At 38.7% G+C, this 19,374-nt stretch overlaps 5 protein-coding genes across 7 annotated transcripts; 3 read left to right on the top strand and 2 right to left on the bottom strand.

The window, feature by feature from the left end:
- Window positions 1-66: 66 nt before the first annotated feature.
- On the top strand, window positions 67-2,119 carry ZIP4 (zinc transporter; the record flags this gene model as incomplete). 2 transcript variants are annotated; one of them, NM_001331946.1, is made up of 3 exons in its annotated part: window positions 67-445; window positions 651-1,348; window positions 1,550-2,119. In NM_001331946.1, 2 exons carry the CDS (start codon window positions 680-682, stop codon window positions 2,003-2,005), a joined length of 1,125 nt encoding a protein of 374 aa, NP_001320672.1. The 2 variants fall into 2 exon arrangements, with proteins under 2 accessions (NP_001320672.1, NP_001318977.1); NM_001331945.1 differs by lacking the exon at window positions 67-445 and having other exon boundaries at window positions 680-1,348; window positions 1,550-2,005.
- A 46-nt stretch (window positions 2,120-2,165) lies between these two features.
- FD1 (ferredoxin 1) lies at window positions 2,166-3,019 on the bottom strand. The gene has a single exon (NM_100971.3). The coding sequence runs from the start codon at window positions 2,759-2,761 to the stop codon at window positions 2,315-2,317; it is 447 nt and encodes a 148-aa protein (NP_172565.1). The 5' UTR covers window positions 2,762-3,019; the 3' UTR covers window positions 2,166-2,314.
- On the bottom strand, window positions 2,942-8,002 carry TMN1 (transmembrane nine 1). The gene is made up of 12 exons (NM_100970.4): window positions 7,795-8,002; window positions 6,689-6,881; window positions 6,480-6,584; window positions 6,139-6,156; window positions 5,947-6,044; window positions 5,713-5,865; window positions 5,351-5,485; window positions 5,035-5,201; window positions 4,828-4,922; window positions 4,370-4,743; window positions 3,736-4,009; window positions 2,942-3,651 (listed from the first exon to the last, which is right to left on the bottom strand). Exons 1-12 carry the CDS (start codon window positions 7,882-7,884, stop codon window positions 3,584-3,586), a joined length of 1,770 nt encoding a protein of 589 aa, NP_563881.1. The 5' UTR covers window positions 7,885-8,002; the 3' UTR covers window positions 2,942-3,583.
- A 591-nt stretch (window positions 8,003-8,593) lies between these two features.
- SNRK2.4 (Protein kinase superfamily protein) lies at window positions 8,594-11,533 on the top strand. 2 transcript variants are annotated; one of them, NM_001035944.2, is made up of 10 exons: window positions 8,598-9,155; window positions 9,393-9,467; window positions 9,582-9,683; window positions 9,776-9,799; window positions 9,874-9,927; window positions 10,022-10,114; window positions 10,195-10,287; window positions 10,436-10,540; window positions 10,624-10,722; window positions 10,806-11,393. In NM_001035944.2, the coding sequence occupies exons 1-10, from the start codon at window positions 9,036-9,038 to the stop codon at window positions 11,154-11,156; spliced, it is 1,116 nt and encodes a 371-aa protein (NP_001031021.2). In that variant the 5' UTR covers window positions 8,598-9,035; the 3' UTR covers window positions 11,157-11,393. The 2 variants fall into 2 exon arrangements, with proteins under 2 accessions (NP_172563.1, NP_001031021.2); NM_100969.4 differs by lacking the exon at window positions 9,776-9,799 and having other exon boundaries at window positions 8,594-9,155; window positions 10,806-11,533.
- Window positions 11,521-19,330, top strand: RECQ4A (DNA helicase (RECQl4A)). Its single transcript, NM_100968.3, has 26 exons — window positions 11,521-11,764; window positions 12,147-12,231; window positions 12,330-12,488; window positions 12,945-13,002; window positions 13,231-13,644; window positions 13,865-14,038; window positions 14,127-14,257; window positions 14,531-14,897; window positions 14,971-15,102; window positions 15,257-15,343; window positions 15,457-15,584; window positions 15,825-15,945; window positions 16,040-16,191; window positions 16,255-16,390; window positions 16,478-16,601; window positions 16,672-16,742; window positions 16,856-16,924; window positions 17,044-17,166; window positions 17,246-17,404; window positions 17,482-17,562; window positions 17,786-17,947; window positions 18,058-18,113; window positions 18,249-18,375; window positions 18,470-18,564; window positions 18,665-18,742; window positions 18,835-19,330. The coding sequence occupies exons 2-26, from the start codon at window positions 12,209-12,211 to the stop codon at window positions 19,172-19,174; spliced, it is 3,567 nt and encodes a 1,188-aa protein (NP_172562.2). The 5' UTR covers window positions 11,521-11,764; window positions 12,147-12,208; the 3' UTR covers window positions 19,175-19,330.
- The last annotated feature ends 44 nt before the right edge of the window (window positions 19,331-19,374 follow it).

Below are 19,374 nucleotides of genomic sequence, written 5' to 3'. Positions count from 1 at the left end.
AAGTGAGAAAACAGAATAACGCGAAAATGTCGACATATTTGGCTAAGTATAGACAAGATTGGGAAGCTCTGTTTAGTTATGCGTCAGTCTCTCATCAGTGTTCAACTGCCACGGAGCGAACCGATTCCTAATTGCAACGTCCCGAGTCCATAGAATGTCGACACTCTTTCACTCTTTCTCCAAGTTGCCTCCTTTGAGTCCTTTCTCATATTTTATAGACTCACTTTCTGTTTCTTGATCCCGAGGAAGAAGAAGAATAAACTCTTGTTCCCATGATCTTCGTCGATGTTAGTACCTTGAGATTCGATTCGTCTCTCCGATTCTTTATAATCGGAATTTATTGGTTTGTGGAATCTGATTTTGGGTTCTCTTCTATTGCTCTTATAGGTTCTTTGGAAATTGTTTCCTCTATACTCGTTTGGATCAGGAAGAGACTCTCTCTCAGGTATTTCATCGAACACTTACCCTACAATTTAGTGAAATTTCTGTGTGATGTAGAATTCTCTAGATTCTTCTAATCGAGTTTTAGCTGAGAAAATTAGTGAAATGAAATGAGATTTTCCATTGATTGCTAGATTCCAAAACTTTAGCTTGTTGTTCTGAATTGCACTTATTTGTTGTGTTGTATGGACCATGGAAACATCCAAAAGAGTCCATTTTGCAGATCATTCCCGAGACAATGGCTTCTTCTACCACTAAAATCCTCTGTGATGCTGGCGAATCAGACCTCTGTAGAGACGATTCTGCTGCATTTCTCCTTAAGTTTGTAGCCATTGCCTCCATTCTACTAGCTGGAGCTGCTGGTGTAGCCATACCTCTCATTGGCAGGAACCGCCGGTTTCTTCAAACCGAGGGAAATCTCTTTGTAGCTGCTAAAGCCTTTGCAGCTGGTGTCATACTCGCCACCGGCTTTGTCCATATGCTTGCAGGTGGCACAGAAGCTCTGAGTAATCCGTGTTTACCGGATTTTCCGTGGTCTAAGTTTCCCTTTCCCGGGTTCTTTGCAATGGTTGCTGCTTTAGCTACTCTGCTTGTTGATTTCATGGGGACACAGTACTATGAGAGGAAGCAAGAGAGGAATCAGGCTGCTACTGAAGCCGCTGCTGGTAGTGAAGAGATTGCTGTTGTTCCTGTGGTTGGGGAAAGAGTGACCGATAATAAAGTGTTTGGTGAAGAAGACGGTGGCGGGATTCACATTGTCGGCATTCGTGCACATGCTGCTCACCATAGGCATAGTCACTCTAATAGTCATGGTACATGTGATGGACATGCTCATGGACATTCACACGGACATATGCACGGGAATTCAGATGTTGAAAATGGAGCTAGGCATGTTGTTGTTTCTCAGGTTTAAATCTCTTATCCCTTGTCACAAACTGTGATACATATATCAAAGTAGAAGCTAGTGTGTGTGTGTTGATTACGCCTACAAACACTTGAGAACCTCAAAAGCTAGCTTCTTTAAGTCCTTTACTAGTCCTCCTCCTTTGCAGTGTGGGATTTATACATCATCTTATCGATTATCTCACCCAATTTATTGATTTTGCAGATATTGGAGCTCGGGATTGTGTCGCACTCAATCATCATCGGTTTATCCCTGGGGGTATCACAGTCTCCATGCACGATCAGGCCTCTTATTGCAGCTCTGTCATTTCACCAGTTCTTTGAAGGATTTGCGCTCGGAGGCTGCATCTCTCAGGCACAGTTCAGGAACAAATCAGCGACCATAATGGCTTGCTTCTTTGCGCTAACCACACCATTAGGGATCGGGATTGGAACTGCAGTGGCCTCATCTTTCAACTCGCATAGCCCTGGAGCTTTGGTCACTGAGGGGATACTGGACTCGCTGTCAGCTGGAATACTGGTGTACATGGCTCTGGTGGACCTCATCGCAGCTGATTTTCTGAGTAAGAGGATGAGTTGTAATTTGAGGCTTCAAGTTGTGTCTTATGTAATGTTGTTCCTTGGAGCTGGACTTATGTCTGCTCTCGCCATTTGGGCTTAGCTCTTAGATTACATATTATCTACTGTAGAATCAAATAATATACTGCTCTCGCAACTTCATATTTTTGCCTTGATTCATATGAATATAATAGACAAGGGAGCCTATTAGAAATAACGTGTGGAAAATAATTGACATTAGATTTCAAAAAAACAACCAAAATGAAGAACAAAACATTGAAATTTGTTATTATTGATTGATCTTATAAAAGGATGAGCCAAATTAGGGCAACATTAGCGAAGTAACAAGAGAGATGACTTAAACATCAAGTAATTTCTCTTTTGATGAAATTCATCAAAAAGCTTTAAAATTTTACATAATGGCTTCTTCTTTGTGGGTTTCGATGACGACATCAGAAGTCGGATAAGCCACACAGGTCAAGACATAGCCCTCACTCATCTGTTCATCGTCTAAGAAGCTCTGGTCCGACTGGTCAATAGAACCAGAGACGACTTTCCCGGCGCAACTTGAGCAAGAACCGGCACGGCATGAGTAGGGCAAGTCGAGTCCGGCTTCCTCAGCAGCGTCGAGGACGTAGACATCTTCTTCGCATTCGACCTCTTGTTCTCCCTCAGGTGTGATGAACTTGACCTTGTAGGTAGCCATGGCCGTGACGCGGCCGCCGCGAGCGGTGGAAGATTTGAGGCCGAAGAGAGATTGTGTGTTGGCAAACGGGAGGGATCTGAGGCTGATTGGTGTCTGTTGACGGCGGAGGAAAGAGGTGCTTACGATTGCGCTGGAGAGAGCAGTGGAAGCCATTGTTGAAAGATGATTCTACAGATTTTGTGAGTGAGTTGGTGTGGCTTTGTGAAAATGTCGTAGAAACCGTGAGGGAGAGAGGATTATAAAGAGGTGAATCTGCCACGTGGCGTACGATGTGTGGGCTCTTGTGTTATCTTCTTGGTGATTGTCTCTATGTCTTTGTTTTACATTGTGCCCTCTTTCGTTGGTGAGAGTAATATGTGGTTTGGACTTGGGACAAGTCTCCATCAGAATATGGGACTAGGAAGATTCTAGGCTTATTTGGGTTCTAAATTGCTATTTATGAAAAAGAATTGCTGATATGCTTCAAATTGTTTTGTGCAATTTTATTGCTTGCAGGTCCCACTAAATTTTCAGATTGAGCCAATGCATGTAATTTCCCAACAGACTTGAGTCAGAATTTTCTTAGAAGGACTTCACCGTATATAACCCAATAAACTCACCCCGTGAAACCAAATTAACACCATGAACGAGAGTTAACGACTCCCAAGGCCCAACACATGACAATAATTAAATGATCCAATTGCTCCTAGATGACACCATATTCAATGATCTAAGTGAAGTGAAGTAAATACGACCAAAAAAAGATAGGGAAAAAGATTACAGGTAGTAGTAGTATAGTACACCCACTCGATTCTAATCTAAAGAGAACAATTCACTTACCAAAATGGGAAGAAAAAAAAAAAAAAAAAAAGAAGAAGATGAAGAGACAAAAAGCCCCCATTGAAGAATATATTATGTTCCTTCAATATAATATATAACCTCGTAAGAGCTTCCTTCTAATTGGATTTGTTTTCTCTTTTTTTCCGTTTACCTCTTCTAGTCGCACTTGATGTTTCTGTAGATCCTCCTTACAAACAGATTTGATCCCAGGTAGCCAACAGCTCCTGCAAAATTTTCACATAACGAAGGTTTAGTCAAATCAATAACACCACTCGCTAGTTTGAAGAGAGTGAAGAGAGTGAGCTCACCGCAAAGGATTCCAAGGCCAAGACAGAACATCATGGTGTATCCAAAGTAGAAGCTTGTCTGGAAGAATCCGGACATCTTGGTCTTTACGTAGTAGTAATAGATGGAGTATAAGTACACATAGACAGCCGTCGAAGCAGCAGAGAAAAATGAAGTCCACTGCCAGTGATAGTTCTCTGCATTCAGCAGGAAATATGTACCCACGATTGTCACACACACCGTCACTATGACGAGAATCACAAAAACCAGTAACATGAATCCATACACATAGTAGACCTGTCGAACAAACAAAAACAGACAACTTTCAAAAATAGCCACTACAATTTACTTTCGTCGTTATATGATTAGCAAAGACAAAGTTAGTCCTACTTAAAGAAGTACAGCTGCTCAAACTTTAGCTAGAAGTCTACTACAACTAGCGTAGGTCTTAATGTAGCTGTTGTGATTGGTTAATATGCATTCAGTGAGGGCTGGATTACAAACGCTGGTTAGGCAGATTGCTGAAGGGGGGTAGATTTTTAGGGGTTTCGTTGAAAGTTGAGAGTCTCTCACTAATCAAATCTCTCCGGTTTGGCCAATTGGAATAAGAATTTGCAATTCCATAACTTTGTTCTTATTAAGAGAAACTATATTTACCTTGTAATTCCAGAAGGATGTGAAGACAAAGTACATCTCAATGAAGATGCTTCCAAAGGGTAGCAAACCCCCCATCAGGGAGACGACTGATGGAGTCAAGTACCATTTTTTCTCAGGGATTGGACGTGGAATAGTCTTCACACGGCATGGATTGTTAGGAGCACCGCTCCAATTTCTTCCAACAACCGTTCCGAGGAGGGCTAAGGGGAAGGAAATGAACCCCCAAATTACAAACACAACCACCATTGTCCCAAAAGGAATAGCCGCAAGAGATCCATAGAATATGGCAATTGTGTTTAGGAGAAAGCCAATTCCGAAGCACAAAAAGGGGAAGAGAGAAGCCGTGAGGACCATGCACTTGATCCAATGTTTACCTGAATAAACCAGCATTTAAATTACTTGAATAGTTAGAGAGGAAAGTAACACTGGAGGGGTCCGCCAAGTCGAGTAAGTCATACCCCCGCTTCTTGAGTACATTCCACCGCTCACATAACCAGAGACAAAAGAAGTCAGAGCATAGCACACTATGAAAGTTGTGACGATTGCTCCTCTCCTGAAATAATTAGAATAAGAGGTGAGCAAAATCCAATATACAAGCCAACCGCATGTAGGGAAAACAACAACACAAAATTGGTCTCAAGAGAAAAGAATAGTGTAATACATACCCAACGTAGAGAGTTCCCACGATGGCCATTAATATGACAAGAAGAACCAGCAACGCCAACTGTGCACCTGTACCAACTACCGCTGAGAGCAGAACTAGACTACTTGCTGGCCTGAACACATCTCCATGCACAAGTTTCCAACCAGATTCTTCACTTACATCCCGTTCCTGTGCCCATCAATACTCACGTCAGAAATGGCTATGAAGCCTTGCATTTAGAAGTAAAGAAAGAAGTGTTGGACAGACTGCTAGAGAGTATTAACAGCTAAAAAAACAATTGTGCAACTAATGACAAATAAAAGTTGAGGAAACATCACCAAGCTCTCAAGATCATCATCTTCTCTAGCATACTTCGCATAATCATTTCTGAGAGTCCTCATCAATATCATTGAGACCAAACCGGTGAGGAAAATAACCATCATGAACGAGTTAAAGATGGAGAACCAGTGGATCTGCAAAAAGAACAAACTCTCAGAAGGCTTATAAAGCTTGAACAGAAATCTTGAAGAGATGGAATATAGAACTTTGGTAGATTCTTGGAAGAATAATTATGGCTTGCACTTATGAACAAGCATGAAATGGGGTATTCAGTGTGATACATTATAAACCAGTGAACCATTTGGAATCACAGACAGTAGCAGAAGGGTACAAGACTAATTCATAGCATGCTAAAAGTTACCTGGTGTTCAAAGAACGGATAATCCAGATATACGTCAAAGCGGCGAGCAAATGTGACATTTGTTGGAATCCATTGCACAGAATACGTCAGGTCCATTTTTTTCCCTGCTTCCAATGGCCTTGGGTTGTCTTGAGTGAGATTAACATGAATGATCTATTAAAATAGATACATAAGATCACAGATGTAGTTCACATGATATCCATACTATTGCTTAATGGCGTGGTAACAACCGACCTGGTCTTTGTTGTATTTGACAACAATGTTCTTATGTGTGTAAAGAACATGCTTGCCGTTTTCACTATTTTTGTCAGGATGCAGCTCACCCACAAAGCCTACAACAGCAATGAGACAGTATTAAAACTATATAAAACAAACAAAGAACATAATAAATTTTGGATGTTTCAAGTAAATATACAAAGTTCATACCCCACAAAGGTAGATCATCTGAAGTTAGAACCACCCGATGAAAGTCCACGCCAATCAGATGCCACAGAAAAAGGTGAGAAATAAGGTTAGCAATCCAAAGAAGTTATGTAAGATTATATATCCTACAACATCCAATGCCGTAAATGATATTGGTAATGCAGTGAAGTTAGATATCGGAATAATTTAGATTTGCATGATGTAAAAATGAACCAAAGGAAAACTCAGCAGATACAAAATGTTTCCAAACTTTACATAGTAGGAAATTGCAACATCATAGATAATAAATCAGCATTATTTTCATGAATTTCAGTGGTAATATGTACAACAGACGTGAAACATACCCATAAAAAATTCGAACCAGTAGCTAGATTCAATGGCATCTTTAAAATGCTTGACCTTAGCTTCATCGAGTTCAAGCGGACAGATGACACTTCTCTCGACATTCTCTGTGGAAAAAACAGAAAAGGTATTGTAACTAGAGAATAAGTACGAATGTACGATAACTGTTAACTAGTATGAAAAAGAAGCTTGTATAAGAATTGAAACGTACTCATGAATTTTATCGCAATCTCACTGTCAATCAGCTCATTTCCACCTAGAACTTCACCAAGACCACCCCATTTGTGAACATTGTTTCCAGATGGGCGGCAAAATGGAAGACTGTAATAGTTGTATGTTTCTTGTGGATTGTTATATGGGCCAACTTTGTTTACCCATAGGGTGACCTGCTCCTCGGCTTGATACTGAAAAAGGTGAAGGCAAAAAAAATTGACTTGACAGAAAAGCACAGAAATGTAAAAGTTTATGGGATTAACTAGTAAGAGAGAGTAAGAACCAAAATTCCATTAGAGAGAACAGAACAAAATGTCAAACGTAGACAGACAGATACTGATAAAGGCTACGTTCAATATCATTTCAAAAATCAGGAGTTAAAGTCTTCACACAAATGATGGTTCCATAGAAATAATGGCTCTTGAATAATGCTACCAGATTGCTCTTGAATAATGCATAACCCGCCTTTATCTATCATCTTTCACGCAGAAAATATATAGTTGGAATCGACTTTAAATGTCACACTACTTGCGAGCGTAAGAAGGCAGAGGAGCAAAAGCATTAAAGCTAGATCTCATGATCTCCAATATCACAAAAGGCAATAACAATTTTGAGCTGAAACTGACCATCAGCAAAAGAAGCCATGTGTGACACTTTCAGTATCACATTTTAGATACCAATTGAAAAAAATCATCAACCCGACCTCGGAACTATAAGATCTACATCTCGAAGATGCTAATACATTAAATGCCACTCAATTACAACACAACTCAGTGTTGATCCAAGTATTTGAACATCAAACAGGCTACCACGTGCAGAAATCAACGAGAATCTCAAACCAACATCAAAATTTCTTATTAAAATCGAGATTGTGAAAAGCCTAAATCACAATGAATAGACAAAATACGCCTAGACTTGCAACGAAAAGATACGCCTAAATCACAATGAATAGAAGCTCGAGGATCCTAGCAATCCGTAAACGAACAGATCCATGAAAAAAAATTCAATCGCAAACACCATGCAAATCACGGATCTACGGACACAGTGCTCGATTTCGAGCTGCATTAAAAGAAAAGAAAAAACGACTGGAGATCCGAGTCTTACCTTGTGATCTGAATCGGATGCGAACGTAGGAGTGAGAAGGGAAACGAGAAGAAGGAACACGAGGACGGCGGCGGAGGAGGAAGACGGCATCGTGAAAACCGGCGGACGATCAGATCTGAGGAAGGACGGAGCGAGAGATACCAATCGAGAGAGAGCGAGATCCTCAGCTCAGTGTTTTCACTTTGTAGAGATTTTGGGTAATACAAAAACAACGATAAGGCTTACAACTTCTTTTTTGCTCTATTAATTAATTGGGCTTGTAGTACTAAGAAACGTATATTAAGTTTAAAACCCATATAAGGTCTTTTAATGTTTGCTCTATTAATTGATTGGGCCTTTCGTTCTAACAAGTGTATATTAGTTTAGCGGCCCATATAAGGTCTATTAATGTTTTCATATACGCGCACGAACTATGTCATTTCAATTAAAATATACACTCACACATGGGAACATAACTTCTTCTTTTTTTGTATATATGTTGAAAAATGTTAAAAGTAGATGAAAATCATGACATAAATTCATTAAAAGGTTACGTTTGAGTGACAATCTTCATAGAGAAAAATGTGATTTATGGACAATGACTCTCTCTATATAGAACCAAAAGAATCTAAGGCGAATTTGCTTGCTGCTGACCACTCGTGTCGTGTAAATAGTGTATAGTTGAAGTGTTGAATTAGGGAGAAAAAAAGCGCGTTGGTGACAAAAAAAAACGTAGTTATACACTCGAATCAGCAAGGGAAACAAACATGTATGGATCGCATGGAAACTTGTGGGTCCCTCTTTCTTTTAAAAAATCTCGTATTAATTAAATAAATGGAAAAAAAAACATGATGGGAGTTTGTTTAGGCAGGGGAGATTCTTCTTCATTCTCATCATTATTTCTCTATTAATTTCACCCCAAAAAAGAAAAAAGAAAAATTCCAACAAGAAAAAAAAAAGAAAAAGAAAGTTGATTCTTCGCTTAGGCTTGAAATCTCTCCAATCCAAATCTCAAATTAACCTTCCATCGTCATCTCTTTCCCTTTTTTTTTCCCACTTTCTTTGCGAATCGCGAGATCTCGGAATCGCATCCTTGATTTTGGGATACTGTTTTTTTTTTTTTTAATCTTGTTTCATTTTCACGTGAAATTCTTAGCTGCTAGAACTGGACTTGAATTTCAACGAGAATTTTGGAGATTTTTTTTTTGTTTGGGTTTTTCCTTTCTGTTTTGTGTGTTTGGAATTAGGGTTGTCGAGCGAGAATGGACAAGTACGAGCTGGTGAAAGACATAGGTGCTGGGAATTTTGGAGTTGCCAGGCTCATGAAGGTCAAAAACTCTAAGGAACTTGTTGCCATGAAGTACATCGAGCGTGGTCCTAAGGTATATTCCTCTCTGTTTTTGTGTTTTCATTGCTCTCCATGAGCTGGTGATCCTATACCCAGATATGCATAATTGGAATGAATTGCTATTAAGCAGAAGAGTCGATTTTTTTTTGTAAATTTCTTATCGTTAGCTGATTGGGTGTTTAACGTAACGTTAGTTATCTTGTAGTTGTAATATTTTTCCTGAAAAGATTTGTACAATGAGTATTTGCTTTGTTTGTTTTTTTTGATACAGATTGATGAGAATGTGGCAAGAGAGATCATTAATCACAGATCACTTCGCCATCCGAATATAATCCGGTTCAAGGAGGTTAGTGAATTTCTTGTTGCTTGACATGGGTGGTGTTCTTGCTATGAAAAAGTTTGTTGATAATCTCTTATATCTTTCATCTTGCATTCCTTGTTGGGTTTATGGATTTTATAGGTGGTGTTGACTCCAACCCATCTTGCCATTGCCATGGAATATGCTGCTGGTGGTGAACTATTCGAGCGTATATGCAGTGCTGGAAGATTTAGTGAGGATGAGGTGAGCTTGCCATTTGAAAAATTGTGCTGTGCTTTTGCGAATATGAAATTACTAGTATTTAGGATAATCTGCATGGTCTTTGGAAAGATTAGGAGGAAGGGAACAAGAGAAAACATGTGAACCTCCTTTTATTTAGTATCAGGCATTAAACAGTTAGGGTCTACGTTCTAATCCTTTCTCTCTTTTCCAGGCGAGATATTTCTTCCAGCAGCTTATATCAGGTGTTAGCTATTGCCATGCTATGGTAATGTAGAGACAATGACTTAAGCAAAATTTACTTATCCATTGGCTGTTTGAAGTCGTTTTTTTTTAATCATGTGTTGACTATTTTGTTGCAGCAAATATGCCATAGAGATCTGAAGCTCGAGAATACGCTCTTGGATGGAAGTCCTGCTCCACGTCTGAAAATCTGTGATTTTGGTTATTCCAAGGTCTGACACTAAAAAAAAATCCAAGTTCCCCCCTTGTCGACGAGATCCTCTTTTGTGATTTGTTATTCTCTTTTTTTTAGTCCTCTCTGCTGCACTCTAGGCCCAAATCAACAGTTGGAACTCCAGCATATATTGCACCTGAGGTCCTTTCTCGAAGAGAATATGATGGCAAGGTAATCAAGCATCATGCACAATGCAATGAACTTCCATAAACCCATGAGTATTTATGATATTGTCATGCTCTTTACATTTTTACTTTTGAATTTAAAAAGTCATCTTTGTGGAAGTCGCTAAGATTTGAAGCATTTTTTCTTCTTTCAGATGGCTGATGTATGGTCTTGTGGTGTGACTCTTTATGTCATGCTGGTTGGAGCATACCCATTTGAAGACCAGGAAGACCCCAAGAACTTCAGGAAAACAATACAAGTAGGTTTCTTTTTTGAAGCCATGTATCTGCATATCTCGCTTTCGCCACATCCTATTCGTCAATGTGTGATCTTGTTATACAGAAAATAATGGCTGTCCAGTACAAGATCCCGGACTACGTCCATATCTCACAGGATTGTAAAAATCTCCTTTCCCGTATATTTGTCGCCAATTCACTCAAGGTATACATCAATCAACTGAACTAAATGTTTTCAAAGATGCCTTTTGATTTTTCTGAACAATTGAGCTACTTGTTGTTTCGTAGAGGATCACCATTGCAGAAATCAAGAAACATTCATGGTTCCTAAAGAATTTGCCAAGGGAACTCACAGAGACAGCTCAAGCTGCATATTTCAAGAAAGAGAACCCAACCTTCTCCCTTCAGACCGTTGAAGAGATCATGAAGATAGTGGCTGACGCCAAAACACCGCCTCCTGTTTCCCGATCCATCGGAGGTTTTGGCTGGGGAGGAAATGGGGATGCAGATGGAAAAGAGGAAGATGCAGAAGACGTGGAGGAGGAAGAGGAGGAGGTGGAAGAAGAGGAAGACGATGAGGATGAATACGATAAGACTGTAAAGGAAGTACACGCAAGTGGAGAAGTGAGAATAAGTTGATATTTTGGTTTTTGGTCTGTGTAAGAAAGAAGTCGTCGTTGGTTTGTTGAAACTGAAAAGTCTCTGTTCTCGTGTTTGCCTTTACAATGCTTTGGCTAAGGTTTTGGTTCTGGTTTTGGAGATTTGTAAAATTTGCAGTATAAGATGAACAAACAGAGAGGTTGATGATGAGAATGAGTCCTTTGCTACGCATGGTACTATGAACATTGTGACCTCCAATAAATATTTTTGTAAATTAGATTTTATTTTCCGAAAAGATTCATGTATTTGATTTTTGGATTTCTTATTTTTATTTTTTTTCGTTCCTTATCATTTTTTTGAAAATGCAAATCTATAAAATACAAATGTCAACAAAAAATCAAATTGAAATGTTCGGAATTCAAAAATAATTGTTTTCTTTTGTTTTTTTGTTTCTGATGCGAAATGTGAATATATTAGAGGGAAAATATCCCGCCATTAGGAAACCGGATAATCTTCTACGGCCTTGAGCTCAAGTCGGTGGTGGCCATTTTATCCTGTGCTTCGTCTCGCCGACTTCCCTGATTGTTTCGCCGCCGGAGTGTTAAAAGCAACGTTACAGAAGCAAGAGACTCCACTGAATCGAAAATGTATTTCCTGGCTTTCGTTTCAAAGTCATTTTTAGGGTTTTCGTTTTGTTCTTTCTCACACCGATTGCGTTTCTTCGTCCTACGAGTGTTAATATTTAGTTGTCGATTAGGGATTTCGTTTCGCATGGGTAAAGATTAATCCTTTAGACTCATGACTGATCGATTCACTTCAATTTCCTGTTTTTTTTTTTGGGAGTATTTTATTGTCTTCCAAGTTCTGAAATAGGTGGGTAATAACTAACCGATTCGTTGTGTCTCACTGGATTTGATAATTGTGTATGTATAGTCTCAGTGATAATGTGCAGTTTTTTCCTGTTCGTGTTTCATTATCATCAGCACCCACTAATCTGAATGCAATTTCTTTTTTTATTTGTTTGTTAAGTGACTGAATTGCGGTGTCAAAGGAAGTAAAAATTACTGGAACCTCTTCAACATGTTAGACCCATGATTAATTCGAATCAAATGAGGCAAGAATAGTCTTTTCCTTGTAACACTCTGGTTTATTCCAATATTTCTGCCAGTTTCTTCTTTTGTTTGATCTTCGTTATTCACTTTTACAATGCAGTAGGAGTCACCTCCCCGAAGTTCAGAAACCTAGAGGTCCTCAAACGAATTGGTCAGAACATGCAAAGGCGCTCGAGAGTTCATCATCGGTGACTAAGTTTCTGAGCTCCAATGTCCTTTACGCCCTAGAAAGCCAAAAGCCTAGAGATATGGCTGCAAGGTATTATGGCCATATGTTCCTTCTTTCGACAACAGTCATCTCCTTCTGTCTATTGTCATTTACTTTGGCCCAGTACTCTCTGTTGTTTGGATTTGTAGAAGTAGAACTTTTGAAGATGAATTATCAAACGAAGTCAGTGATTGATGGATAGGTTTCCACCACATTGTGTTATATCGCTTTTCCAGCATCACTTGGTTCTATGTGACAATGCGTGTTTTGTTTCCTTATCAATAGCTTTGTACAAACTAGAGGCTTCAGCTTTTACATGGCTCGACTTTCATACCACCAAACTGCTCCAAATAATATTAGATGATATGTGCATCATATGTCTCTTTGATGTATCTCACTATGGTAGTGATGGAAATCTTGTTATGTTTTGTTCTGTCTTCTTCTTAAATATGTTTACAACTATGTGATTCACAATTATTTGAAAAGCTTTGTTCTCTTTCTGCCTAGGTCAATTGCGTTTCCCAGTGTGAATGTGCATACTTTGGCGCACCCGCAAATTTCAAAGGTAATATTTTTTGAAGGGATATTGTGGTGGTAACTATAGTTTTCAATTGTGGTCATAAGCAGGATCTTCATTACATGTTTTTCTTTCTCTTTCCATTTCTTTCAGTAAACAATTTATCTCATCGTAGTTCCTATTTTCTCCTAGTTTCTGGTTGACCTTTCCCTTGTATATAGACCTCTTTTCATGAACTGTACATATATGTTAGTTATTGGTATCCTATGTGGGCAGGCTTGGCGTGCTCTTTCAAGTCTTTCAGTAAATAATACCTACCTAAGACCTGGCGTTACTCCCCCCATTGATGTTGGCACCAATGACTCTTATTCTGCAAGAGAGAGATCTACCGCAAAAGTTATATCTAGCACTGGTGGTTCTGTTTATTCGAGCACTCGACCAAACCTAAGTGCAATGAATGTTTCAGGAACTGGAAGATCCTTTCATAGTTTCCCTTCCTCTGTCCCTGGTGATGATAAAATAGTTGCTGAAAAGTTTCCACGGGGAAACAATGAGATCAGAGAATCAGAACCCAGTTGCACGCATTTAAATGGTGTGGAGAAGTCATTCGGGAATTCTGCATTCCCAGCTGAGCAGTTCGAATCTAGAAAAGCATGTCTTGATGATATGGATGATGATGACATACTTGAGGTAATGTTGTCAGCAAAAGTAGCACATCTTTTTTCCTTATGTTCTCATTCTTGTATTTGTAGTATCTTTAAGTTTTTAGCACATTTCCATGACAGAAAATATTAAAATATAAAACCACTTAAAGCTTACACTATGGTATAGACTTTCGTATATGCTTATGCAGAATAATTTTTGGTGGTGAAACTTGTCAATTCAAGCATGTTAAAACTTTGTGATACAGAATATTGACGTCGACCAAATAGTGATGGAACACTACCATTCAACAAGTACCCCACAGCCATCAGTGTCTAATTTTTCGTTGAGAACTCCACCTGTAGATAGAAGTGCTTCCAGATTAGAAGAAGAGTGCAATCTGCCTCCTGAATTATGTTCCAACTGTAGTCATGGAATAAAGGTATGAGCACCGCTTTTCTCTTCTTCTTTTTTATGCTTCAATGGTTTTGAAACGCATCGGTTTTCTCATTTTGTTGGTATCTACTCAGTTGGGGCTTTGTCCAGAAGCTTCAACCCATGTGGAGCAGATGAAGGACGTGTTGCTTGCAATATCAAATGAACTCCTTGACGATGCTACTGACCTGAGTCCTGATCGTGTTGGACAGCTCCGTCAAGAGAGGTCTATATCCCAATCAGTTTTGTTCCCGTTTTCTTTGCTGTTAAAGTTGGCTCTTTTCTATAAGAGTAATAATTTGGCTTCCTTCCGGAGGCTAGTGGTATATTATTTTAGCAAAATTTATTGGGAATAATATAGTGAAAATTGATTAGGCTTAAAGAAATAATAGACAATGCATATGTTTCTTGAGTTTGAGTATTTGAGGGTATCACAACTGTGAGTATGTCTTGACTTTTGGTCAGTTTCTAATGTACCACAACTGTCTGTTGTTGCTAGGTTACGGCTGAAGAAACAAATTCAGCAGCTCGAGAACCATATCCGAGATAAAGAAAGCCAAAAATCTCAGTTTTTGTCATCGACAGCTACTCGTATTTTCCAGTATGAAACACCTAAATCAACAAATTATAAAATGGATCAACCACAAACTGATTTTCGAGCACATGTAAGTGACCAAGGCAGATATGCCTGTGATAGCTGGAACACGCCAAGAGATTCTTCCTTTTCTGTAGATAGATATGGTCTTTCATCTGCTCCTGTAGAGAGGGAACAATATGTTCCAAAGATTATTGACGTAACCTACACTGAAGGTTCAAACGACAAAAAATGGAGCAGTCGTGAATTTCCCTGGACAAGGAAATTGGAGGTGATTTGCTGAGTTTCTCTTTTCTTTGTTCACTTACGTTCAATGTGCTCATGTGTTTCCTTGCAAAGTTCAGGTTAATAACAAAAAAGTGTTTGGAAATCATTCGTTTCGACCTAACCAGAGAGAAATTATCAATGCAACAATGAGTGGCTCTGATGTTTTTGTTTTGATGCCAACTGGAGGAGGGAAGAGTTTGACATATCAGGTCACTAGACTTAAACCTGTACATTATAATTTCACTTTGATTCTTCAATCTAATTCTTGTTTTTCACTGAGATATTTGTATAATCCTACATCAAAAATGATGAAAGTTTCAAGTTATTTTCTCGAAACTGTTTTCTAACATCTTTCTTTGGCAGCTCCCCGCTCTGATCTGTGGAGGAATAACATTAGTAATTTCTCCACTTGTGTCTCTTATTCAAGACCAGATAATGAACCTATTGCAGGTGAACACTGCAGCTACCCCCGGCGATTCTATATATATCTTCTATTTCATTTATAAATTATTCTCAGTGGATTCTTTTCATCTCACACTTGGATATCTGAATCATGGTTACAGGCCAATATACCAGCTGCTTCCCTAAGTGCCGGGATGGAATGGGCTGAACAACTAAAGATCTTTCAGGAGCTGAATTCCGAGCATTCTAAGTACAAGTTGCTATATGTCACACCTGAAAAAGTAGCAAAGTGAGTTGTTATTTTTATATAAAAACTCTCTTTCTGTTATTTTAAATTTGTTCTGTATTCCTCATATTACTAGCCTCGGGTAGGATATATTATGGCCTATGGATTATGCAGTACTACCAGAGGTTTCTTTTAATTCTAGATTGGTATTAGTCGTAGATGTGGACGATTAATGCAAGGCTCACCACACTGAAAGATATTACTTGTAATACATAGCTAAGAACTATCTATTTTTGAATACAGAAGCGATTCTCTTTTAAGGCATCTGGAAAACTTAAATTCTCGTGGTTTGCTTGCTCGGTTTGTTATTGATGAAGCTCATTGTGTGAGCCAATGGGGACATGACTTTCGACCAGACTACCAGGTTAGGCCATCAAAAGCTTCATACAACATACCCTCTTACTTTCGAGAAACATAATTGTCCTTTTTTACGTACCAAATTTTTGTGGAATACACAGAGTCTTGGTATTCTGAAGCAGAAATTTCCCAACATTCCCGTGTTAGCTTTAACAGCTACAGCAACAGCCAGTGTGAAAGAAGATGTGGTACAAGCCCTTGGCCTTGTTAACTGTGTCGTGTTCCGGCAAAGTTTTAATCGTCCAAATCTATGGTAATCTACAACTACCTAAACCCATATATGTTTCCAGAATGCTGCTTACCAAGAAGTTTGCAGGTATTCTGTTGTTCCCAAGACAAAAAAGTGTCTGGAAGACATCGACAAATTTATTAAGGAAAACCATTTTGATGAGTGTGGAATTATATATTGTCTTTCAAGAATGGACTGCGAAAAAGTCTCTGAACGGTTGCAGGTTGGTCATTTGTATATTGAACCGTTATCAAGTTCTGTGCATACCACAAATATTATGTTGAACCATAGAATTGGATACTATTTTCAGGAGTTTGGTCATAAAGCAGCATTCTACCATGGCAGTATGGAGCCTGAGCAACGTGCCTTTATACAGACACAATGGAGCAAGGACGAAATCAATATAATATGTGCTACTGTGGCATTTGGAATGGGTACTGGTTTTTGCTAATGTTGTTTTAATTCATTGAAAATGTTGCTGCCCATTAACATTGCACATTTCAGGAATCAACAAGCCTGATGTCCGCTTTGTTATTCATCACTCGCTCCCAAAGTCTATAGAAGGCTATCATCAGGTATTTTTAATTATACAATCAATCATGTAAATCTTATTAAACTGATTCCACATAAGGCTAGATACTGTTATCTCGTCTAGAAACTCACATAAGCTATATTATTTGTAATCAAGGAATGCGGTCGTGCTGGCAGGGATGGCCAGCGGTCATCTTGTGTTTTATATTACGGTTATGGCGACTATGTAAGTGCATATAAACCAACATATTGTATTTTTCTTATCCGCTTTGGTAGCCTGGAACGATGAAGTTCTTTCATCTTTCCGCTCTTGATCATGTTTATGCATATAAAATATAATTTCAGATACGAGTTAAGCATATGATTAGCCAAGGAGGAGTTGACCAAAGCCCCATGGCAACTGGGTATAATCGTGTAGCAAGTTCAGGGAGGTTACTTGAAACAAATACCGAAAACCTTCTCCGCATGGTACTTAATGTGAAGAATCCTACTTTTTTGCTTTCAATGGTATACTTGCTGAGATATTTCTCCTATTTTATTGCTGCAGGTTAGATACTGCGAAAATGAGGTGGAATGCCGACGTTTCCTACAACTAGTGCATTTGGGGGAAAAATTCGATTCCACAAACTGCAAAAAAACGTGTGATAATTGTTGCAGTAGTCAGAGTTTGATTGACAAAGATGTCACCTTGATCACAAGGCAACTGGTACAGAAATCATTAGAATGCTCACTATGTATGTGTTATTTTTGGTCACATCTCACTATCTTCTGTGCGTTGCACAGGTTGAACTGGTGAAGCAAACAGGAGAAAGGTTTTCTTCAGCTCATATTCTTGAAGTCTACAGAGGTTCCTTAAACCAAATGGTATGCACAAATAATAATTATCCATACTTCCTTCAAGCTTTATGAGATATTTCTACACATATATTTTGTTTTTCTTCCAGATTATGCTAATTATTAAAACCTGTTTGGCCTCATAAACCATAGTCTCTTTTCTATACTTGGTAAAGACTAATTAATAATGAAAGCGTAATCCAACCAGTGTGGGTCGATCTCTTGAAAAAATAACTGTTTTCTTTGCATCTAGGTCAAGAAACACAGACATGAGACTTTGCAGTTCCATGGAGCTGGAAAACATTTATCGAAAATTGAAGTCTCTCGTATCTTGCATTATCTCGTAACAGAGGATATTCTTGTGGAAGATGTTAGGAAAAGTGATATGTATGGATCTGTGTCATCGTTGCTCCAGGTACTTAATTGTGAATTATTTCCATTTCGCTTCTCCCTCTCAGTAATGATTGAGGATGATAGTAAGCTAACTGGAACCCTAATTGTCTCTATTTACCTATTTGTATCTAGGTGAATAACGCAAAGGCTACCATACTATTTTCTGGAAGCCAGACTATAGTGATGAAGTATGACTTTGCGCTTATATCTTTCTTTATGGTTTATAGGAACTAGGTTTAAGCAAATCATTGCAATTACCTGTATTTTATGTGTTAACGGCTTGTTAAAATTACTTTAGCTAAGACTTCCATAATCTGTTGCAGGTTCCCTTCTTCTGTAAAAGTATTAAAGCCAAGTAAACAGGGGGCAACCGCAGCAAAAGGTCCGCTAACATCAGAGAAGCAAAGTACTCTTCCACTTACAACAGAAGATGCTCCTCCAAAAGATGTGGTATAGTTCTGTTTAGTTCAGTCTCTTTTTTTCTTGTCGACATGAATCTACCACTCTGAATTGCTGAGGTTGGTTCCTTGATCTTTTTCTCTAGAATCTCTCTGCCAACATGTACACAGCCTTGAGGAAGCTTCGTACAGCTCTTGTCAAAGAAGCCCCTGATGGTGTCATGGCATATCATATATTCATGTATGTCTGAAAAACCATTCCGCTTTTCATTTTCCAAGCTTTGTACTTGATCATGGTCAATTCGATTCTTTCCTCACAGTCTCTGTGTTTGTGGTGGCAGCAATTCAACGCTTCAGCAGATAAGCAGACGGATACCCAGAACCAAAGAGGAACTCCTTGAAATCAATGGCCTTGGGAAGTAAGTAGTTCTTTATCTTAAAACCTCTACTCAAAATGAAGAAAAGTCCAAAAGTGTTTGATGATGGTGTGTATCTTTAAACTCTCTTTCAGGGCCAAAGTAAGCAAGTACGGTGATCAGTTGTTGGAAACAATAGAAACAACGGTGAACGAGTACTATGGAACCAATAAGAAAGACTCCATCATCAGCAACGATAGTCCCGATTCAGGGAAGAGAAGAAGAGACGAGAACATTAGTCCAAATGTAGCCGAGGATGATGATTTCGAAGTAAGCCCAAGCCAGTCCTGCAAAAAAACAGTGAGAAACAAAAGCAATGAGGTTCTTCATGGTGAATGTATAGATGGAGATAGAAGAGGCATGGAGCTTGATTTTGATTTCAAAGACGAAGATGGGTCAGAGATACGACCGGAGGGAAGAGTATTACCGTGGTGAAGTTGTGACCACTGAAATTTTAGTTGTAAAGAAATTTTGATGTAATATTTTGTTAACTTCTATGGCCTACTCAATGTACCTTAATTTTCAGTAGATTGAAGAAACTAGTTATTAAATGCTGACTTCTTTGATGATCTCTTTTTTTTTTTTAATCAATCATATATTGAGATTTGATTAGAATGAAGAACCTACAGGTGGCG

This window comes from Arabidopsis thaliana (genome assembly GCF_000001735.4).
Source record: "Arabidopsis thaliana chromosome 1 sequence".
Lineage (NCBI taxonomy): Eukaryota > Viridiplantae > Streptophyta > Magnoliopsida > Brassicales > Brassicaceae > Arabidopsis > Arabidopsis thaliana.
Note: the sequence above shows the minus strand (reverse complement) of the source record. Positions and strands in the feature narration are given on the sequence as shown.